This window comes from Metarhizium acridum (genome assembly GCF_019434415.1).
Source record: "Metarhizium acridum strain ARSEF 324 chromosome Unknown scaffold_356, whole genome shotgun sequence".
Taxonomy (NCBI): domain Eukaryota; kingdom Fungi; phylum Ascomycota; class Sordariomycetes; order Hypocreales; family Clavicipitaceae; genus Metarhizium; species Metarhizium acridum.
The window spans coordinates 650,261-673,629 of NW_027094030.1; the positions used below are offsets into that span (position 1 = coordinate 650,261).

Genomic DNA, 23,369 nt, shown 5'->3' on the forward strand with positions numbered 1-23,369 from the left:
GCCTTACCTTTTCCTATAATATAAGCTTTATAAGGCCTTATACTCTTATTTATTACCTAAATACTTCAATCCGTTACTAACTTAATATAGTTTATATAATTAAGGTAGCCTATTCTAAGGTGTAATACCTATAAAGAGATAAACTATTTTGTTGGCCTAAACGCGACACACACACGCTAGTAACTCTATACGCGGTATCGCGCTCTAGTTACTTCTTAATTCTCGTAACTCACTCCTTAAGGCTAGTAAGGTCCTTAAATAAGCAGTAAATTAATCTAAATAGAGTGATTAAATGCTTTTAAAATATTCGTAGTTTTAATGACACGTATTATAGGCTATAGCCTATTATAAAGGCAAATAGGTAATTAGATAACTTAGACAATTTAGCTGTGTAGCGTGGGCTCGTATAAGGCTAATTAAATAACTTAGTAAAACATTAGTAAAAGATCTTATAAACTTAATTATAAAGGTAAAACTTATTAAATTAAAGACTTATACGTGTGCCTATTCTCTTATACTAATAACGTGGCTACAATTAAATGCACTATCCGACTTTCTCTAACTTGTGAGCATAAATGCTCTACACACTATAAGGTGTTATTTATAAAGAAAGCTATTAGGTTATTAATAACTTTAAGAGCATTCTAATACTTTATAGTTTACGTATATAAGTAATTTAAGTAATTAAACTATTTATACGTTATACCTTAAATAATAAAATGTTTCTTATTATATATTACGCGCTCTTTGTAGTAGTTTTATATATACTTAAAGCGTAGCTTTTTAATAAACGCTTTTAAGGCTAATAAATTTACTAGTAATATTAAAATATATAGCACTTATTAGAGCTTAATAAGCTTAATATTATTAACCCTTTAAACTATTAGAGAAACTATACTATTATTAAGTGCTTAGGTATTATTACTTACTTTATTTATAGGGATTAATTTATTAAATGCCTTATAATTATTAAATATATATTAGTTATAGTAAATATAATACTTTATAGCGTTATTAAATATTTAATTAAGGCTTCTTACGTTTACTTTATAACCTTTAGCTATTATATTAGTAACCTTATTCTTATTAATTATTACTATAAAGAAGTTACCTAGGTTTTATAACTACGCTAGAAATGCTTTTATATTTTAGGGTATATTAGTATTTATATTATATACTACTAGGCGTTTATTTATAGTATTCTTACTAGTACGCTATCTATTCTAAATTATATACTTACTATTATTATAGTTACCTAGGGTATTTAGCTATTTATGTATACTATAAATCTTTTAAAAGGGCCCTTAATAATTATTAGGCTTTAAGGCTTTTATTCGCTTTTATAAGAGCTAGTTTAACCCTATTATATCTCTTTTATACTTATTATTAGTATTATTATTAGTGTAATAAGTAAAGAGATTAATAAGGCTTTTATTACTTTAATTAATAAGCTTCTTTTTTATTTTTAAGCGTTAATACTTATTTTAAGCGAGGTTTATTAGTAAGTTTAAGGTAATATTTATACTATTACTAATACTAACTACCTAGTATTATTAATAGACTTATAAACGAAAAATATTAAAGGTATCCCTTAGGTTAATAAGAAATTATAGCTAATAAAGCTTCTTAGGTATTATTTAATTTAGTTATATACGTTTAAGTTTATATAGCTTTTTCTTAAATACTTAGGTGAATTTTTATACGTTACTATATTTTTATAGGGTATTAATAATAAGTTTAATAATAACTTTATTAAGAATATTAGCTTTACGTTATTAATTAAGTTTTTATAATATTAAGTAAACCTTATACGCGTTTATTTTAGCTTTAATCTTTTCTATTATATAGGTAAAGTATAATCTATAAACACTTATAAGTAAATTATAGTTATATTATTCTTAAAATATAAGTTACTATACGTGCTTATTTTAAATTTTATTTAAATAAAGCTCTATTAAAGGAGTAAATTATAAGAGTTCTTAAAGAATAAGTGTAATAAATTTAATTATAATAACGTTCTTTAATACTTTATCTTACTTACCTTAATTAATAAAGTTCTTAAGTTTAAGTATAATTAAGTAATTATTATTATTATTAATAGCTTTAATTATTAAGCTTTATATATTAAAGTTATTAACGTTAACTTTAAGTTCTTTATTTAATATTAGTTTAAAGAGTATAATATTATTACGTTATTAAGAAGCTATTATACGTGATATATTATTAGAGTATTAACTTAATAGTCTTAGTATATATTAGTATTTTAAGGGAATAAAAGCTAATAGTAGCTTAAAGGCTTAAAGGTTATTAAATTATTTAGTATAACTAGATTTTTAGTTTATTTAAGTATTTAAAAGATATTAAATATTTTAAGTAATTATATATACTTATAAGGTGTAAGTTTTACTTTTAATCTCTTTTAAACTAAAAGAGGGAATACCTTAATATATTACTTAAAGCTTACTTTTAAAGATAAGATACTTATTAATAAAGGTATCTTATTAGTTTTACGTATAAGTTATAGGTAAATATTTTAATTTAAAATTAATACTTATTAAGAGAATATCTTTAAAGGCTTAAAAATATTAATTTACCTTTAACTTTTACCTAAAAGGTATTATTAAGCGAGAATTACCCGCGCTTAAAATATTACTTTTCTTAATTATATTAGAGGGTATTTACTAGTATTAATAATCACTTATATTAGTATTCTCTTTACGTATAACTTACTTAAGTTTAAGGTTAATATTAGTTATTAAAATATTAGTAGGCTTATTATACTTTTTATTTAAGATAAATAATAAATTACTTACCTATTAATTTAAATTCTTAGAGTTATATTAAGTTTTTATAATAATAATAGTAATATTAATAGCAGTAAATTTAACGCTATTTTAATCTAAGATTTAAGGTTACCTTACCTTAAACTTACCCTTACCTATAATAAATAATAGTGGATTTAACAGAGTAGTATTTATTAAATAATAATTATATTTAATATAAAGAAAAGAGAATTATATTTAAAGAAGAAGGTTTTATCTTTAAGATATCTATTAAGAGAGCTTTTTATAAACTTAAAAGAAGTTAAAAGTAATAATAAAAGCTTTAAAGCTAATAAGCTTATAACCTATTATAATTATATATATTATTCTATTATATAGAATGTAAAGTATAAGTTATACTAATACATATTATAAGCGGTATAAGCCCTAATATACACCCCACCTACTAATCCAGCTAAAGTAACTGTAATTGGTTGTGAAAATCGAACATTTTTGAATTTTTTATCTGTATCACGTGGGGTGTTTAGAGACCTACCTGTACGGTCGCACATTAGATTAACTCCGCAAAATCCCGCTAAATTCATTTTTACACTTTAGGGTTATTACTCTTTTTATTAAAATAAATCTTATAAAAATCATAAAAAATTAAGTTTTAATATTTTTAAATATATTTATAAGTTTAATAATTGATTTTATTTTTTATTATTTTTTTTATTTTTTAAGTTTTTTTTTAAAAATAACCCTAAAATAACCCTAACCCTAATATATAATTTTTAATAGTAAAAATATTCTAAAAAATTAAAATAAAATAATTATCAAATTTTATAATAAAAATTATATATTATATGATTTTAAGAGAACTATTTAAAATTATCTTATATTTTTTTAAGTAAATTTTAAGTACCCGTTAGCAACTAAGTAGGCTAGCCACTTAGTTAGCTATAAAATTCCAGGACAGCTATAAAATACTAGAATAGTCCCTACCTAGACCTTTACATGTAAATTGCTTATACGGGTATAAAAGCATGATTTTTTTCATGTTATATAGCTTTATAAAGGTAAATATATTTAATTTTAGCTATTAAAAGGCCTTTAAGTGTGTATATATTTAATAAAAATATAAAAAATAATAGATTTAAGCTCTTTTAAGCTATAAAGAGGTTAGTTAAATTAAGCTTAGCTATAAAAGCTACTTATAAGTACCCGTAATATTTAATAAGCTTTTATAAAAATAACTAAAAATTCTATTTATTTATAGCTACTTTATTAGCTTAATACTCTTTAATATACTATTAAATTTAATTATAAGGCCTTATATAAGCTTCTTTAATTAATACGTGCTATTAACGGTATAGTAAGCCTAGTAATAATAATTATAGTAGCTAATTAGGCTTTATAAGGGTATTTTTAGTGTATTAATGTTACGAACCAAGGGTACCTGAAGCAGTTGGCCGGCGTCATGGGCCGCCAGCATGCAGACAAGAATGGGGCCCGACGGGATCGCAGGTCACGTGAGGGGATCAGATGGGATCAGTCTGATCCAACTCAATGGATCAGAGGGGATCAACCTGATCCAGCACGGGGGATCAGATGGGATCTATCTGATCCAGGACTACAATAGAGAGATAGACGAGTACTTAAGGAGGAGGTATTCCCATAGTCAGATAGTCTAGATCTCTATTGATCAATCTAAGCAATAGTTTTACTATTGAGAGTTATACTCTTAACGGCCTTATTGTGATACTGCTCAAAAGCTACTCTGTAGCATTCAACCTGACTTACTTCCTAAGAAACAGACCTACTGTGCCTTAGAACCTAAGCCACCGTTACATTTTGATCAATCCTGTTCAGTAAGTTACCTTGAAACTTTGAGCAGTAACGACTTCCAAGATGTCTACTTCAAGCGGAAAGACCACCAACCCCGGGGAGATGATGAAGTACCTTCATGACAAGATCACCGAGCTCGAGAAGCAGAATCGACAGCTTCTCGACCGACAGAATGATCTCTACGAAAAACTTGAGGCACGAGAAGAGGAACTTGCAGCAGTTCAAAATCTCACACCTGCATCCTCTATCAACAACAACAACATGCCAAAATTCCCCAAGCCTGAATCATACGATGGCTACAAGGGTGATGTGAGGAACTTTCTCACACAAGCCCAAGCTTACCTACGAGTCAACGAAAAAATCTACACGACACCTGAGTCACAGATTCTTTGCATTGGCAACCTCTTGACTGGGAAAGCAATGGAATGGTGGGAGCCAACCCTCCGCGCACATCTTAAGCACGGTGCCGAAGCCGGAGCGGAAGTTGTCCACATCTTCTCTGATTACGAAACCTTCGAAGAACGACTTCTCGCTGCATTTGGAAATCCCGATGAGCATAAGGAAGCTACACGACAACTTACTCGACTCAAGCAGACCGGATCTGCAGCTCATTACGCTAGGGAATTCAAACGCATCGCAGCAAAACTCAACTGGAATACCGAACCCAAAATGGAAGTCTTCTATCAAGGACTCAAAGAAGAAGTGAAGGATGACATTTATCGAGAAGATCGTCCTGAGTTATTTGACGACTTCGTCGAAATGGTCATCAAGGCAGACAACCGTCTATACGAGCGACGTCACGAAAAAAGTCACAGGAAATTCGGAACATATGCTAGGTTCAATAAACCTAATAGTAGCAAGCCACGCCGAACATCGACAGCATACGGGTACCACGCCGGACCTATGGAACTTGACGCCGCGAATAAGGAAAAGGGGAAGACTTGTTACAATTGTGGCAAGACTGGACACTTTGCGAATAAATGCAGAGCCCCGAAAAAGCCATGGAAGCCAATCCCTGAAGGCAAGAAGCTCCATGCCGCAAATCGAGAAGACTTGCCCACGCGAAATCTTAGTATGGCAAGCAATGAAGGAAGCCCCACGTTAGCAAACAACATCAGTTCGGATGAAGATTGGGAATTCGGAACCCAACCAGTACCCGACGACTTTTGGGAACACTGGACACCCTCACCAAAAAGTGAACCTTCACTGGAACAGATCCAAGAAGAAGAGAATCATCCAACTGAGAAAGACGAACCTGAAATCGAACACAGACTCCTTAATTGGACCTTCTGTTACGATGACAATTGCTACACGCACCTTAGCAGCAAGCAAGGTAGCGGATGGTTTCCACGAGAACGAAAGGGAAGGAGAACAACCCTTACGATACAACCGAAATTACGACGAACCGATTCAAAGATATTGAACGGAAAGTTATACTGTGCTAAGGATAACGCACACACTACCCAAGCCATAACCCCACAATGCAAGGAGGAAGGGAACTGTGTGACTGTGAGCAACTCGCTTAGCCCGAGTTCGATTAACACAGATGGTAGATCAAGCGATCACCAAGGAAGCTCCAACAATGCGTCGGAAGACAACCGCCGACGACAGCGCCTAGAACAACGCGCTAGAGAACGACATGAGGACAGGATCAACAAATCGGGAAACGACAGCCGTCGTCGCAATTAAGACCGATTCCTCGACGGAGATCTGACAGGTCTCTATGTACTGCAAACATCGGCAGCACAGCACACCTCATGATCGACATGACTATAATGGGACAAAGGATCCAGGCAATGATTGATAGCGGAGCACAAGGAAATTTTATCTCGCCGAATCTCGTCAACAGATTACGATTGCCTTGGACACCCAAAGACGAGCCCTACCGACTCACGACTGTGGAAGGAACTGCGGTGAAGTATAGCCAAGGAGTAGTTGACATGGAAGTTGCGCAGCTTCTAGTCGACATACAAGGCACGAAACACCGAGTTACACTAGATATCACAGTGATCTCAAAACACGATGTTATATTAGGGATACCCTGGTTGCGGGCGAGCAATCCACGAGTCAATTGGAGAACCGGCCAACTTCAATGGGATTTACCAGGATGCGGTTACGAAGCAGAGAGCGGCCTACGAAGGGCACCTCATTCGAACTACGACAGGCCTCTAGGAATATATGTGATCGCCAGAGAGCCAAAAGCTGAGACAACGGAGATTCCCGAGGAATACTCACAGTACAGCAAGCTGTTCAGCGGAGAGCTAGAAACAGGACTACCGGAGCATTCACGCTGGGACCACGAGATCAGACTCCAGCCCGGTACTGAACCAACGTTCAACAAAATTTATCCTCAGAACCCTGAGCAGGACAAGGCGCTCAAGGAGTATCTGGAGGACATGCTACAAAAAGGATACATACGACCATCAGAGTCCCCAGCAGGATACCCAATCCTGTGGGTACCAAAGAAGAACGGGAAACTACGACCATGCATCGATTACCGACACTTGAATAAGATCACAATCAAGAATCGATACCCGTTACCGCTTATGACGGAAATCAGAGACAAAGTTGGAAAAGCCAAATGGTTCACCACACTCGACTTAAAAGGAGCCTATAACCTTATACGGATGAAAGAAGGCCACGAGTGGATGACAGCATTTCGAACCAGCAGAGGACACTACGAATATCTAGTGATGCCTTTCGGGCTTACCAACGCACCAGCAACCTTTCAAAGAATGATCGATACAATCTTACGGAAACAACTAGGAGTGTTTGTGGTTGTATACCTCGACGATATCCTCATTTATTCAGATACCCTTGAGGAACACAAACGACATGTACATGAGGTACTACAAACTCTACAGGACAACAAACTCTTAGTCGAAGCCTCGAAATGCCAGTTCCACCAGAACACTGTGCACTTTCTAGGGTACGTGCTCACATACGGAGAAATACGAATGAGCCCGGATAAGATCAAAACCATCAAGGAATGGCCTACACCAAAGAATCTGAAGGAAGTTAGAGGATTCACAGCATTCGTGAACTTCTACCGCAAGTTCTTGAGCGGATATGGAGACATCTCACGACCTCTTACAAACCTAACAAAGAAAGAAGTCGGCTTCCAATGGAACGAACCAGAAGCCACGGCATTCCAGAAAATGAAAGATTTAGTTACGTCAGAACCTGTGTTGAAAGCACCTGATCAGGACAAACCTTATGAGCTTGAAACGGACGCCTCAGACTTTGCACTAGGCGGACAGCTTGGACAACGAGATGATCAAGGAAGATTGCACCCAGTTGCATTCTTCTCGAAGAAACTCCACGGACCCGAACTCAACTATGGGATCCACGACAAAGAACTCATGGCTATCATTGAGTGCTTCAAAGAATGGAGACACTATCTCATAGGAGCAAAGCATCAAATCAAGGTCTATACCGATCACAAGAATCTCACATCGTTCTTGACCACAAAGGATCTGAACAAACGACAGATCAGATGGTATGAAACCCTCACGGATTATGACTTCGAAATCATATACCGTAAAGGATCCGAAAACGGAAGAGCAGACGCGCTCAGCCGAAGAGAGGATTTGAAATCGGATGAGCAAGTGAGTAATGCACCCTTGCTACGCGCCACCAAGGATGGGAACCTTGTGCTAGGCACCCGAGAAATCAACATGACATGGCAAGTCAAGCCAGATGAAACATGGATGCATCGGATCGCATCATGCATTAAGAATGACAGCTATCTGGACAATTGGGAAACGAAAACGCATCTGTCCAAGGAAGGCAAGACCTTCTTGTACAATGAACGGCAGTATGTTCCCAGTACACTTCAAGAACAGCTTGTCAAGGAAATACACGAGCACCCACTACACGGACATCAGGGTGTAGGGAAAACGATCAGCAGGCTAAGAAGATCGTACGACTTCCCAGAAAGCAGAAAAATGGTACAAGAAGTCATCAAGAAATGCGACACGTGCAACAAAGCAAAATCAGCGCGACACGCACCATACGGAGAATTACAACCGATATCGCCACCTGAGAGAGCATGGCAAACTGTTACAATGGACTTCATCGTCAAACTACCGAAGTCAAAAGAACCCATGACAGGAGTAGCTTACGACAGCATCCTAGTTATTGTGGACAAACTCACAAAATACGCCTACTACATTCCATACAAGGAATCGAGCAACACCAAGGACTTAGCGTATATGTTCTTCAAAACAGTCATTGCACAACATGGATTACCAACAAAGCTTATATCGGATCGCGACAAATTGTTCACCTCAAACTTTTGGAAATGCCTCATGGAAACCATGAAGATCAAACAAAGCTTATCAACGGCATTCCACCCACAATCAGATGGACAAACAGAAATCTTGAACCAAATACTCGAACAATATCTGCGAAGCTATGTCAACTACCAACAGAATGATTGGGTAGAATGGCTACCACTAGCACAATGGGCTTACAATAGCTCCGAAATTGACAACATGAAGATGTCACCGTTCAGGGCAAATTACGGATTTGACCCTATCATCGAGACACATGCGACACAGAATGTGAACGCGCCAGCAGCTACAACGCATGCAGCAACCATGACAGAAATACAGAAACACTTGCAACAGGAATGGATATTTTTGCAGAACCGAATGAAACACTACGCGGACAGAAAGAGATTGCCAGCGCCAATCCTAGAGGAGGGACATAAAGTATACCTCATTCGCAAAAACATCAAAACTAAGCGACCCAGCGACAAACTCGACTGGAAGAAGATCGGACCATTCCTTATCAAACGGAAAATCTCGAATACCAACTACGAACTATCATTACCAGATGGAATGAAAATCCATCCCATATTTCATATATCGCTACTAGAGAAAGCACCAGATGAATCTACAATCGCTACCAACATCACAACGGAAGATACCAACGAATACGAAGTCGAACGGATACTCAAAGCACGGGGAGATACAAAGAATCGTCATTATCTCGTTAAATGGAAGGGATATCCAAACTCCGAAAACACCTGGGAACCAGCCAAGAATCTCACGAACTGCTCGACGTCGCTTGAACAGTTCCACCAGAGAATAAAAACTCATCAGGAATAGGGAAACCCAAGTCTGCTAGAAACTCGGGTGTCTGATTAAGCATGTTGGACTCCAACTCCAGACGCTCCTGGGCCTCTAACTCGTCCAGACTCTCCACACCACGAGCAATCATCTCCGCAGCCTTTTGTCGCAAAAATTTCTCCTGACGACGAATCCTTTGCAAACGAGCCATCGCCCGCTCCAAATCCTCCTCGGCCGAAGCACGTTCTCTGTCGAGACGATCCTTTTCGCGAAGGACACGATTATAAGCATCCGAAGACGTTCCGCCCGGATTGCAGCTGGTGTAACCACGCAAAGCACATTCGCTGCACCTGTCTTTCCCTTCAGCGACAATGCACTCTCGATTGTTTTTTCGACACGAATCGCAGGAAGGCATGACGAAGCCAAAGGCAGATATGAACTCGGAAAGACGTTTGCGATCAATCTTCTGGTTAGGGCGAGATCGCTGTTTCGAAACACGGTCAGAAGACATTGTGAAAAGAATGACGAAGAAAGAAAAAAGGGAAAGAGGGGAAGGAAGAGAATACTTACCGGACGAAACGAAATGGCCTTGAGGACAAGACCAATGGGGGAGGAGTATTATGTTACGAACCAAGGGTACCTGAAGCAGTTGGCCGGCGTCATGGGCCGCCAGCATGCAGACAAGAATGGGGCCCGACGGGATCGCAGGTCACGTGAGGGGATCAGATGGGATCAGTCTGATCCAACTCAATGGATCAGAGGGGATCAACCTGATCCAGCACGGGGGATCAGATGGGATCTATCTGATCCAGGACTACAATAGAGAGATAGACGAGTACTTAAGGAGGAGGTATTCCCATAGTCAGATAGTCTAGATCTCTATTGATCAATCTAAGCAATAGTTTTACTATTGAGAGTTATACTCTTAACGGCCTTATTGTGATACTGCTCAAAAGCTACTCTGTAGCATTCAACCTGACTTACTTCCTAAGAAACAGACCTACTGTGCCTTAGAACCTAAGCCACCGTTACAATTAAGTAGCTTCTTAAGTGATTTAAGTGTTAAATTTATTATAAATATCATTATTATCGTTATTATTAAAGGCTTTAAGGTTAAATTAAATAATATTATTATTATTAAGATACTTTAAAAAGATTTAGTCTATTATTAATAGAATTAAGCGATCTTATTATTATTAAGCTTTTTAAATAGCTTCTTAAACCTTAAGAAGGTGTTATATATTAATTATAAAGCTATCTTTCTTATAATTTAATAATTTAAGAAAGGTTTTATTTTAAGCCTTTAAAGACAAGTATTTAAGCTAATAGTTAGTATATTAAAGCTATTACTTAAAGGTTAAGGTTTTCTTACGCTTATTAATAGTGTGTTTTTTATTAAGCTATTATTTATTTTTAACCTTTTTTATCTCTTACCTTAATATTAATTAGGTAAGCTATAATTAACGCTAGCTTTTCTTCTTTATTTTTATTATAATAGTTTTAGCTTATTATTTTTAAATATCTTTAAGGTTAACGCTTATAATAAATTAACCTAAAGGTTTAACCTATTTTTTATAATAGTAATAATTTATAAGGCGTTTAATACGTTTATTTCTATTATAAATAAAGCTTTTTACTTATAATTCTAGTATATAAGCTTTAATTATAATCTAGCTAGCTTATTAAAGTCTCTTATAGGTTAAGAATAATAAAATATTAATATAATAGTTCTAAATTAATTATATAATATTAATAGCTATCTAGAATTATTATTTATTTAGTAGTAGGCTTAATAGGGTAGAATTTATTAAGTCTTAAAGTTTCTATTACTTTTAAAGGATTTTAATAATAATAGGCTTAAGGTTTAAGGGAAAAATACTACTTTTCGTAAAGCCTAATATAATATTATACTTTAAGAAGCCTTTTATAAATATCTTATTAAAAGCTATAATAAATACCTAGTAAGAAAAGGCTAAATTTCCTTATAATAATAATTAAATTACTTTTTAATAGGTATCTTTTATAGGCTAAAAACGCTTATATTTAACGGTTAAATAATATGTGTTAAATATAATGGGAATATAATAAGAATAATATTAAATAAGATATAATATTTAATAAAATTAAGCTAAGTATACTCTATAAAGCTATTAATAACTAATAGTTCATATATTCTTTATTTATAAGCTTAAAAAGGCTTTTCGTAATAAATCTAAGGCCTTATAAGGTTATAAAGCTACTTATTATAACTAAACTATTATAATAGAGTTATTTTACTTTATTAGGCCTTTATTAAATGCTTTTATAAGCTCCTATTAAATTCATGTATTTAATCGTATATAATATCGCTATTATTAAAGCTTAATTTAAATTTTGCGAAGCGAATATTATTATTCCCTTTAATTTTGGCCTAAGACTTAGTTAAAAAGGTCTTAAATACTAGTTAAGAAGAAATTTAATTACTAATAGTATTAATAGAGCTTATAAGGGTAATTAACTCTTTATTTACTAGATTTAAAACTTTCTTATAATATCTTTTAATTATAGTAATTATAATAATATAAACCTACTTATAAAGGTAGCTAATTTAAAGGCTACTTTTATTCTTATTTTAAATCTCTAATAAACTAATATTATATTTATTTATTATATTATAAAGGTAATAAAAGAAGCTATTAATTTTAATATTAATTATTTTAAATAACCTTTTAGCCTTATTAATAGCTTTAATTAAGGTTTTTAAGAGCTTTAAATAGGTTATAATTTATTTAAAATACTATATCTTAAATAATAAAAGGCTTAAAGGGTTTTACTATCTTTATAAAGCATTTATAGTATCTTTAATTTATTATTTTATAGCTAAAAAACCACCTCTTTACATTTAAATAATATACGTAATAAGAGCTTTATTTTTATTATTATTAATAGCTTATAAATAGCTAAAAATCGCTTAAGAAGATATAAAAAGAGTATTAATAGCTTATTAAATAAATAATTTACTAACTTTAAAGCGTTTAATAGCTTTTTATATAAATATTTAAGGTTATTATTATAGTATTATTATTATATAATAAGGCTACTTAAGCGCTCTTAATTATATTACTAAATTAATAGCTTTTATTACTAGAAGTAAAAAGCTACCTTTAAATAGGTTAAGCATAATAAAAAAGAGCGATTTTAAACGGTTATATATTAGTTAATAATTATATTTAATAGGTAAATTAATAGTAAAAAGAATAAAAGTAGGTAATAGTTATCCTAGTATTTTATAGCTGTCCCATATTTTTATGGCTGACTAAGTGGATCGTCCACTTAGTCGCTAACGGGTAGTAAAAATTAATTTAGCAGGATTTTGCGGAGCTTAGCTAATGCGCGACCGTACCACCTGACCGAATTGAACTTGCAAGCTTTAACTTGATTGAGGCAATACATAATCACAAATGAATGCATTAGTTAATTCCCGTTTTATGCACCTTCAGAGCCAGCAAGACTCTTTATTATTTTGGTCTCTTCTCAAAGTATTCTCCATTGATGAGCCTGTGATACCCAGCAACCCCCTCCCACGATGCATTCGGACGATGAAAACATCATCACTTCACCAAAAAGGCCTTCTAATAACACCGCACCTCTCGTGCCAATGAAGATCTTTCCCGAATCTAGCTTTTTCCAGGAAAGACGCGCACTAGTACTTCCATCCCCAGACGAAATCCGGGGCATGAACGAGGAGCCAGACGATTTGTGGGACGCGAATTTCTACCGCGCGCCGCCTGTCAGGATCCCGTCACTGCAACTACTAGTCAAGTACGGCGCCGATGTAAAAATTATTGAAGCTTTAACCCAAGTGTGGGTGCGCCAACAGCTACACGGTAGAGTGCCCGTTCCTGAAGTATTTGGATGGATTGAAGACAAGGGGCAGACGTTTATTTACATGTCCCTTATTGAGGGCGACACCCTTCAAAACAGGTGGAGAGATCTAGAAGAGAGCGAGAGAATAGCCATCTGTCAGGACCTCAGGGAAATGGTACAAGCATGGAGAGGATTAAAGCACGAAGAGGATGGCCCCTATATAGGTAAGCAAGTACTATCGAACATGAATGTTCGAGTAAAACTAAAGCGATTCACAGGAGGCTTATACAATCAGCCGCTAAACGAAATATCTCTTGCCGATCATTTAGACCTAGCTGGACCATTCCAAGGAGCGGATGCAACCCAACGATTTCACCATGGCTGTGGGATTGATATTGATGGCGAGGTACCTATTGTTTTTGCACATGACGATCTGGTCGCAGTAAATATCCTATTATCACCGGGTTCGAATCCAAAAGTGGCAGCAATTATTGACTGGGCTCAGTCGGGGTGGTATCCCTTTTACTGGGAGTATTGCAAAGCGCGATGGATAACGCTAGATCCTGAAGAGTTTGATGAAGCTACCCAAGACGAATGGAGGACAAAATATCTCCCAATGAGTATTGATCCCGTTGATGAGCCAACATATTATCATCCGTGGCTGTACTTTGTCTTGTCTAAAGGTATATAACAATATATGGGGTTCCTGTTGGTCGTGAGATCCCGTACTGGAGAGAGATGGAGCCCTCATGCTCTTTACTTCGCCCGTTCAGTTGACCCGACAGCTCTCAACCCTCCCGATGTCCTTGTGGGGACGGGCGCTGTATGCATGTTGTGAATTTCCTTTTCCAGTGGCTAGGTTACACGAGGCTAACTTGAAACCCATCATCCCAGGATAGAAGCTCACGGCGCGAGAGCTAACCGCGCGCTTATTGCGGGAGGCGACAGGAGACTGAGCTCCAACCGATCTTACGACGTTGAATATTCATGCCACAATTAACCGCCAACATCGCGAGAAATGGCGCCACCCTTATGAACAGTGGCTCGATCGTGAACGGTGGACCATGAGAAAGTGGTGTATGGTTGAAGTTTATATACCTCTGATGCCTATCAAGTTGATAATGATCTCTCTAAGGCGTCTTTACTCTTGTTTTTATCTAGCCTCAAGCTCTACCGAAATCTAGGTTACCTACTTGCACAAGGATCCCCCGGGGGCGTTGTCTTATCATGCATTCCAACTATCGTACAGATTCTGAGAGCCCACAAAGGGGCGAAGGCCGTGCAGCTCCCCATCCTCCGCCGCCGCCGCCGCCGTCGTCGTTAGTCCCGGCTGCCGCAACAACTCCAATTTCGGCTTCAACTCCAAAACCACACCTCTTGTTTCCCCCAACCGGGCATGCTGGGGCTTTTATACTTGAGTTGGTGGTCCATAATAGCTCACCCTTCAAGGATCACTGGGCCTACTGGGTGAGCGCGAAGAAAAATCATTGCCTTGGTCTTTTGCTTCACGCAACCGGCGACGTTAGGAATGGCTTCAAGTTCGAGATCAAACGCAACTATGACTTCCGAGCTACCTTTACCATACCCATGGAAAGAATCGAATTCAATGGATTGATTCCAAATTCTTTGACGAGAAGGCAATGTTCAACGGAGAAAATCAAAGACCTCTGTGTAGCTTCGAGTTCAGCTCAGACAAGGTAAAACAGCCTCGGAAAACTTTGACTTCAGCTACCGATAACGCAAGTTCCCATATACTTCTGTATTAAATGCTTTCTGGAGATTATGTATTACCCACATGCCAGACTTCAGTCCAGACTTGTATCCAAATTTTCGAGACGCTCAACTGGTTCGGTATTTTTCAGACCAACGCCGGCCAAAAAATCGTGCAACGAAACTGCCAAACATGGATTGTTGAATCTGCCGACCAACTTTTCAAGGACGGGATTTCTGCGGAAAGAAGTGGCTACCTATCTTGACGCCATCAAGCAGTGATTGGAAGCCTCTCTCTTGTGAACCGTGGACGAGGAGTCGAGAATGCTATTGGTTCTTTTGGTCCATGCACCGTGAGATGTGCTCCAATTGGGGTCTTGTACAAAGAAAGCAGACAAGATGGAATGCTCGGGACACAATGCCGCGCTGGTGTATTAAGCGGAGGAACCATTGGGATAAGTAGATGAGGGGGTTGGACTGGCTGGTTACAATATGCATATGTAATTATAGGGGCTTAATTGAACCTGGATTAGCATGTCGGTAGTTGCCTGTGTAGATAATAGTAGAATGAATGGCAACAGTATCTTAATGTCCTAAAATCTAGCTTGATACACAGGCAAGGGGTTATAAAGATCCAGCATTAAGGGAACTTGAGGAAGGCATTTCTCTTTCGCCTAGCCTAGTTAAACTCGTGACATGAATACTCAAGCGTATCGCTCATATATCATTAGATATGTAAAGTTTGTCCTCGCCAACAGACTAACTTTCCCTAACTTGAACAAAATTTGATGAGCGTGTAGGCATTGGCGGCCTCAATCTGCTGTTGCACCCAAGTTGAGCAGGACTGCTTGCCAGTTCAACGTCTCAGAGGAAAGGCTTCCAAATTGCTAGCCTCCAAGATCAGCGCTTTGCCCTGCAGTGGGCGACAAGATAGAAGGCTACTTGGAGGCGACCCCAGCGATTTGTCTGCCGGGGATATCAGCCAGGGTACTCCGTATGGAGCAGTCGATGGGAAAAAACACCAGCCACGGACTTGTTCATGGCAATCTTGAACAAATGCAGGTTGGTCGGCTTGGTGCTCAAAGCTCGGGTAGTGAAGGCCCATTATACGCTGCAGCGCGGTGCAGGATTGTCGAGAAGGAAGACAGAGGTCAACTTGTCCATGATGCAGATGTCGCGGACCTGGCGAAACGAAAAGGAACGAACGATTCTGGTCCCTGAGCCTCCGCAAACGCCCGGAAGGAGCCACTGGCTAACATTGGCCCGGCACTTGTAAGTTCAATGTTGTCAGCTGAATTTACAGCTGAACTCTGCCGAGGGCAGCCACCCGCCATCGCGCCTTCCCCGACAATAGGCATAACCGCCTACCCAGGTAACCTTACCACAACAACCGGACCTCGACTATTTCTCGTCTCCAGCGTCCCGTCTTCAACTTGGGAGTTTTGACAAACTCAAAAGGCGTGCGTCCCGCGCTACGTCTCATTGAATCAAATCTCCACTACCCCTTGCAGCTGTCGTAAATCGTCGATATTCCCCATCCTCATGGATCGCAGACCAATTAGCATGGCAATCAAGCTTATGTTCATGGTGCTGCGCCTTCGCCATCGGCCCCCCACTCCGCCTCCAAGCCGCCATGTCATTTGCGATTCGCAACGGACGTTGTGGGGTCCAAAACGAATCTTGGCATGGCCATTGAGGTTCGACGGTTGCCTTCGACTTTTCCCTTGATCCTCTTCTGTTTTATTATATCCCACAAGATCAATCTCGACCACCAAGACAGCTGTGAAACGAACGTCTAGGTGCTTGTCCAGCATGATCTGTCTCAACAAAGCTGACGAGGGTAGTTTTCGCCACCTCACCTACAATCAGAGCCCGCCTGCTCTTGCAGCAAACCAAACTACTCGCCAGGATCTGAATGGCATATCGAATCTGCGCGAGTATGTTGCAGCCAACCAAGATGATGCGTCTGGGGGAGAGACCGGTGGAATGCTAGGCGAAACACCATTGAACGACAAGTTGCGCCGCGAAGGAGAGCCACATCTTTTGGCTCAGGTGCCGGACGCAAGACGATGGGTTGGTGGTATGCATTGGACCGCCTCTTTCTGCTCTTCTCACAATACTGATTCAACTTGCTTAGGTCCGTTCTTGCGGTTCAAGGCGTTCGCTGGCTTCAATGGCCAGAATCGCCTTGTCTGGGTACATTCCGCGCGGTGCCTGGAGCGCCTTTGGAGCTGGTTGACCTGGATTTTATCCGTTCTCTTCTTCTCTTATTTGATTTCTAATTTGCGCATGTCGACCTACCGGACCGGAAATGAGAAACTCTTGTCCAATATTGAATCGACAGCAACCAATTCGTCTACCCTTGCCGATGCTTTTGAAATGCCGGAGCCTTCATTCCGCCAGGAATCTCATGGCCTCAAGAAGCGATCTTCTTGTGCATCTGGTGGCGTAAATAAGGACCAGTATAATACTGGGCTTCATGTCGCGGCACTCTTCATCATATGGTTCGTCTCGACACTAGGATGCGCATTTCCCATTATGGCTGCCAAGTTTCCCGGTTTGCGAATTCCACGACGTTTCTTCTTTGCTGTGCGCCACTTCGGAACTGGAGTTTTGATTGCAACCGCCTTTGTGCATTTGCTTCCCACGGCCTTTGTGTCCCTCGGGAATCCTTGCCTTGGGACGTTTTGGACCGAAGACTACAATGCAATGCCCGGGGCTATTGCTCTTGCTGCGATTTTCCTCGTGACCATTATTGAAATGGTGTTTCATCCGTCCAGACACGTCCCGCCCGCCGATATTGTTGCGAAACCTCGGGCCAAAGAGCAGGAAGAGCTCGAGACTACTGATTCGGATGGTCACCCGATCCGTGATATGGGACCTCTTCGTGGCCGATCTAGCAGCATGGCGCAGGGTCTCTCTCAGCTGAACCAAGCTGCCCCATCCGAAGAGATATCGGCAAAGGAGCCTGTTGCTGATTCTGCAATTGCCAAGTCAGTGTCCAACGATTGTCACGATGCCACGGAACAGGGCGAATGTGAACAGACCGTCTTGACACCAGAGCAGAAGCGTAAAAAAGACCGATTGCAGTGTATCCTACTCGAAATGGGCATTCTATTCCACAGTGTGTTTATTGGCATGGCTCTGAGTGTCAGTATCGGGAATGACTTCATCGTCTTGTTAATTGCCATCGTTTTTCACCGTAAGTTGAACACCAGCGCATGCCCTATAAAACATACTCATGCTGTATTAGAAACCTTTGAGGGTCTGGCACTTGGCTCAAGAATCTCTGTTATCGAATGGGGTGACGAGACATGGCAGCCATGGCTCATGGCGTTGGCATACGGTTTCACGTACGTATACCACCACGTCACTTCCTCCCTCTTGGTAATGTGTTTGACAAAAGATAGCACACCGATCGGTCAGGCCATCGGCCTCGCTACGCATATGCTCTACAGCCCCGATTCCGAAGTCGGTCTCATCCTCGTCGGAGTCATGAATGCCATTTCTGCCGGTCTGCTTACGTTTGCATCCCTTGTGGAGCTCCTTTCTGAAGATTTTCTGAGCGACGAGAGTTGGCGTCACCTCCGAGGAAAAAATCGCATAATTGCCTGCCTGCTGGTCTTCTTTGGTGCATTTGGCATGAGCCTGGTTGGCGCCTGGGCTTAAGTGTGCACGAATAGGAGTTACTAAGAGAGTGTTGAGAGAGCGTCGAAATACGCCACATCAAGTGCGCATTGGTGAGAATGCGCCTTGAAAATCTAGGGGTCGTTTGACTTACTTTCTTTGTGGCCACCATGGTCATACTATATTTTGACGATCTTGCCGATGGCATTTTACAGATAACTTGGGGATAGCTAGAACCTTCCTTTGGACAATATACACTCGTTTACAACGAATCCGCCCTGGTAATTCTGACAAGTCGCCTCCACCGTTAATGACGGACAAGTCATTGGCATATGCATCATGTATCCAGGTATGTATTGTGCATTATGATGCAGTATTTTTCGCCACCACGCCTCTCGCAAACTCGCCAAACGTCAAATGTGACTCAAGATCCACCTCATCACCCAAGTTGGGTTGCGTAAACACGGCCAGCGTATTCCTGGCAATAGCACCACCGCTCACAGCCGCCCTCACGCCCCTGACATAATGCGGCACAGCCTTGAACTTGCCCGCCGTAATACGCTCCAGGGCCTCGCCAGTCTGGAAAGCAATACAGTCCCGCGGAATCTTGACCTGATACGTCTCTCCCGCGCGAGACAAGATGTACAGCCCCGCTGAAGAATCGGGCGACGCCGGAAGTTCCTCCAGCGGCGGCAAAGACGCGCCAGTCAGCTCAACGTGCTCAGGCACAGCAGGACTAACTTTGTGCTCGTCAATAAACATGGCCGACGTCAACCCCGTAAGACACCCGTGGTCGAGATGCGTAGCGCACCAGTCGTCCTCGCCTGTTCCGTCATTGTCGTGCACGTCCTGCGGGAAGTAGTGCAGCAATCTGGCCTTGGTGGTGCTCGAGGTGCTCACCACGTGCTCCAGGTAGCCCTTTGGATATCCCTCAATCTCCCTCTCCGCGAAGCCATCACACGCTCGCGCAACCAGCGCGGCAACGTCGATGACGAGCCTGCACAGCTCCGTGACGGCGGGTTTGAAGCCGGGTAGTACATTTTCCGGCGGCCACACGTTGGGAGACAGGTACTCGGGGAATGTCTCGGGCGAGAACTCGTCAGTGGGCTCGGCACACTCGAGGGCCGGATCGACGTAGAATGCGCAGTTGGCGTAGTACGAGCCCTTGAAGGTGTCCGCCTGCCCGTTTTTGAGCGCTTCTTTGCCCAGCGACCAGCCCGTCAGGTACTTGGCCTTTGCGTTTTCCAGTTTTTCTACAACCGCGTCAGCGCTAGTGCGTTGCAAGTATGTATGTAGAGCTGGGAGCAACCGCCGTGGTGAGCGGTCATGGTGCTTTGGCCGTACCTAGTTCCTCGGCAGGGAGGTTTCCCAGGTACGAGGCGTAGGAGAGCGCCAGGCGGCGCAACTGCGGGAATTCTTGGGGCACGTCTTTGACGACCAAGATTCCTAGGGAATCGGGCCCAAAGGCGTGCTGTAGGGTTTCGAAAGAGACGTTGCCTGTTGCGTGTAAGTTTGCCGTGCTGCGCCCGTGATGCATCTTCAATATGCGCCAGCCGTACCATCAGTTAGGTCCCTCAGGGACACTGTTACGGGCTGTGCTTGCGCCACCATTCTGCGTTGCACATCAGGTAGTTTTCCGGACTCTCGAGGAAGGTGACGCAGAATTCGGATCTGCCAATATCGGAGGGATCCGTGGAAGCAAAATACATTTAAACCAATTGACATGACAGGCTTACGTCAATGGTTACCTGCGGGGGAGGGGTATGAGCAGGCGAGGGGTAGGGCCACCGTGTAAGAGGCGGGGGTGGCATAACACTGAGTTCTCTCAGTGCTGCGCTTTTCGACTCTCGTGTGGTCCTAGTGGTCTGGCACAGAAAAACTCCTTCTCTATTATGACGACGTAGAAGCGAGAAATGATCAACCTCGCCTATCAGGGGAGGCGTAAAAGTTCACCCTGTCGGCAGGCCCGTGAGGAAGAGTGTAAGGGATGGTCACATGCGGTCCAAGAATGACCCGTCTGGACGTAGGAAATCGTGATTGGTCTGTCTACTTAATGGTGCGCCAGAAGGGTGCGAGCGATCATCAGATGTATTCATATAGAGGCCTCAATGCATTTCGCGCTTCAACAAACCAGACGCCCTTGATCAGCTTGTACAAGATGCTAACTGCCTCCCATCTCATCCTAGGTCAACGCGTGTTTAACCGTCACGGACCGTGGCTCCAGGCCGGACCCTTGTCCAGACGGCGGCCGCTTCCGCTGGTGATCAGCCGCTCTATTTGCTGGACAAGCTTAGCCCCTCAAAAGTTGTGGAGGTGCGCTTGAAGCACCCCGGTGTCCCGTACATCTTCAGGTTTATTGCTCGTGATCCTTTGTCCTCCAAGTTCGCCGTGCCAGTCTAGAAAATACGACCCTCCGGCTCATCCCATATCTAGTAGGCCATATTCTTCAGGGCCCGTTCATCCTCCCACTTCCTTTGCTGGGGTCCCTTGTCGGTTGCCCGTCACTGTCGGATAGGGTTTGCTCCCACTCGCAGAGCATGTTCCCTGAGGTCTGGCTGACAACCCCGTGAGATCCACCGGAGAGGCGACCCGGTAAGGGGTTTGAAGAAGACTATGCTGGCTCACCATCAGTCAAGTGCTTGCTCAAAATGCGCTCAACAACTCGAATGTTTTCTTGCCAAAAGTCTCTTTTCTCATCAGGGGACAAGTCTTTGGGTCGCCATTCAGGCTTCATGAAGAGGCCGAACCTGAACCACTCCAGGAATGCCTGTGTCGCCTCGCTCTGATTCCACTGCTCCCAGTCGTGGATGGCGGCCCAGAATGCCTTGCGGAGTTCATCCGCACGATCGTACTCCGGGCCGAACTCATTGAGAGCAGGCTCGCGGAAAAGCATCTCAATGATCCGGTAGAGTGAGGCATATGGTGCGCTGGATACGAACTCCCAGTCAATGACGGCTTGTATCTCGGTGGGACTCTGAGCAGACACTATGATGTTGTGAAGGCCCATGTCCGCGTGCATGGCGACGATTGGAATATCTTCGACAATGGCAGGAATTTCGTGCAGGTGGTTGTCCACAATATCCCTTATGCGCTCTAGAAACTGCTCCTTATAATCCTCAATACCTTGTTGTTTTTCGAGGGCAGCGAGTGAGAACCTGATGTACGCTCGGAGATACTCGCGTACAGAAGCAAACGGGCCGCCGAGGCTGCAGTGTCGATCGGGCTCGATCTTGAGGACGACTCGACCGTCAATCGTAGCGGCAGTAAGCTCACCGATCAGATGATCCTCCGGGAGCTGGATTTGCCAACAAGCCTGAAACGCGACAGCCATCTTCTGCACAAAAACGAGTTTCTCGTTGTGTGATAATTGAGGGTAGACTGAGGATGCCATAACGCCTGGTATAAGCCGAGTTATTTGCCTGCCCATTCCCGTGGTCTCTTGCCGTCTCCATTCTCCTGGTATTGGATACACAGGAGGCACAGGCAAGATCCGATGGTCAACCGTCCTCGAGATCAAGGTCATGATCGAATCCATGGACGAGACACGGCCGTGATGGCGTAGCTGAACTACATATGCGATATCCAAGCTCTCCTGGACCGTGACTTTGTACGAGATACTTAGAGCGCCGTCGGTGAACCTTGTCGACGAAGCCAAGTGTTGACCCGTTGCTGCGAAAATTGCCTCCGCAAGTTCTGTCTCGGAGAGTACGATGGGTTCCGGAGGGGATATCTTTCTCGAAGCCCTATCGAATTTAATCAGGTATCGATCAATGGGCACTGGGGGCCCATCATCGTCCTCCAAAGCTGCCGACCAAGAGAAGGTGGTAGACGTTGCTTCAATCAGCGCATAGCCTACGGCTTTCCCCTTGGGAGACCCGAGTGCGCCAGAGAACATGAAGGCTCAAAGAGCAGATACTGCTTCATCTTGCGTAGCGAGTTCTCCAGACATGGTCGACGATGAGACTCCGAAGGAGGTATTTTTTACCTGTTAGGATCGGGTTAGATGGGAATTTGGAATCCTAGTCTTGAAAACCAGAGAAAAGTCGGTGCGGCTGGGTACGCAAAAGCACGTGGCGGTTTGCCTACCTAGGTAATCTTGAGCCGTCATTTCGCTTCCCACCAAGTTCAATCTGTTGGGTGACCTGATCTACTACATCCTAGCTACACGTTGTTCGACAAACAAGGCAGCGACCGTTGGGCACCGGTTCAAGCTGCGACATCAACGATCTTACCTAAACCACAGAAATCCTCTGACTTCGCAGCAGCCCACATGACATTAGTGTACTGGAGCGGGACCTCTTTCGGGTTAAAGGCATTCATCCCGTCTTCGGTTGCTACGTGGTAGTGGGCAACAGTTTCTCCGGAGGTCTGCCGAGTCTTTGTGACATGTCAACGGTCCATCGGTGCATTCTGGAGTGCCTGGATCTTGTCCCGGTTTGGCTTCAAATTCCCAGCCAGATTCGAGCATCTCACTTGCTGGCTGGAGGTTGACTATCCCCAT

The 23,369-nt window shown here is 41.5% G+C and overlaps 5 protein-coding genes across 5 annotated transcripts; 3 read left to right on the forward strand and 2 right to left on the reverse strand.

Moving 5' to 3' along the window:
• Positions 1-13,250: 13,250 nt before the first annotated feature.
• J3458_015574 (uncharacterized protein) lies at positions 13,251-14,430 on the forward strand (the record flags this gene model as incomplete). Its single annotated transcript, XM_066120834.1, has 3 exons — positions 13,251-13,755; positions 13,810-14,214; positions 14,426-14,430. 3 exons carry the CDS (start codon positions 13,251-13,253, stop codon positions 14,428-14,430), a joined length of 915 nt encoding a protein of 304 aa, XP_065974162.1.
• A 328-nt stretch (positions 14,431-14,758) lies between these two features.
• J3458_015575 (uncharacterized protein) lies at positions 14,759-15,232 on the forward strand (the record flags this gene model as incomplete). Its single annotated transcript, XM_066120835.1, has 1 exon — positions 14,759-15,232. The coding sequence occupies one exon, from the start codon at positions 14,759-14,761 to the stop codon at positions 15,230-15,232; it is 474 nt and encodes a 157-aa protein (XP_065974163.1).
• Positions 15,233-16,998: 1,766 nt separating this feature from the next.
• J3458_015576 (uncharacterized protein) lies at positions 16,999-20,853 on the forward strand. The gene is made up of 3 exons (XM_007808723.2): positions 16,999-17,321; positions 17,379-18,443; positions 18,495-20,853. Exons 1-3 carry the CDS (start codon positions 17,054-17,056, stop codon positions 18,908-18,910), a joined length of 1,749 nt encoding a protein of 582 aa, XP_007806914.2. The 5' UTR covers positions 16,999-17,053; the 3' UTR covers positions 18,911-20,853.
• Positions 19,232-20,479, reverse strand: J3458_015577 (uncharacterized protein; the record flags this gene model as incomplete). The annotated part of the gene is made up of 3 exons (XM_007808724.2): positions 19,232-20,121; positions 20,213-20,365; positions 20,428-20,479. 3 exons carry the CDS (start codon positions 20,477-20,479, stop codon positions 19,232-19,234), a joined length of 1,095 nt encoding a protein of 364 aa, XP_007806915.2.
• A 626-nt stretch (positions 20,854-21,479) lies between the features above and the next one.
• Positions 21,480-22,763, reverse strand: J3458_015578 (uncharacterized protein; the record flags this gene model as incomplete). The annotated part of the gene is made up of 1 exon (XM_007808725.2): positions 21,480-22,763. One exon carries the CDS (start codon positions 22,761-22,763, stop codon positions 21,480-21,482), a length of 1,284 nt encoding a protein of 427 aa, XP_007806916.2.
• Positions 22,764-23,369: the final 606 nt, after the last annotated feature.

What these genes read in the sequence shown, in the direction of transcription:
- J3458_015576 (XM_007808723.2), top strand. Translation starts at nt 17,054, where the DNA reads ATGATCTGTCTCAACAAAGCTGACGAGGGTAGTTTTCGCCACCTCACC. An exon ending in CGCAAGACGATGGGTTGGTG is followed by an intron (nt 17,322 to 17,378) that starts GTATGCATTGGA and finishes CAACTTGCTTAG; the next exon opens with GTCCGTTCTTGCGGTTCAAG. An exon ending in AATTGCCATCGTTTTTCACC is followed by an intron (nt 18,444 to 18,494) that starts GTAAGTTGAACA and finishes ATGCTGTATTAG; the next exon opens with AAACCTTTGAGGGTCTGGCA.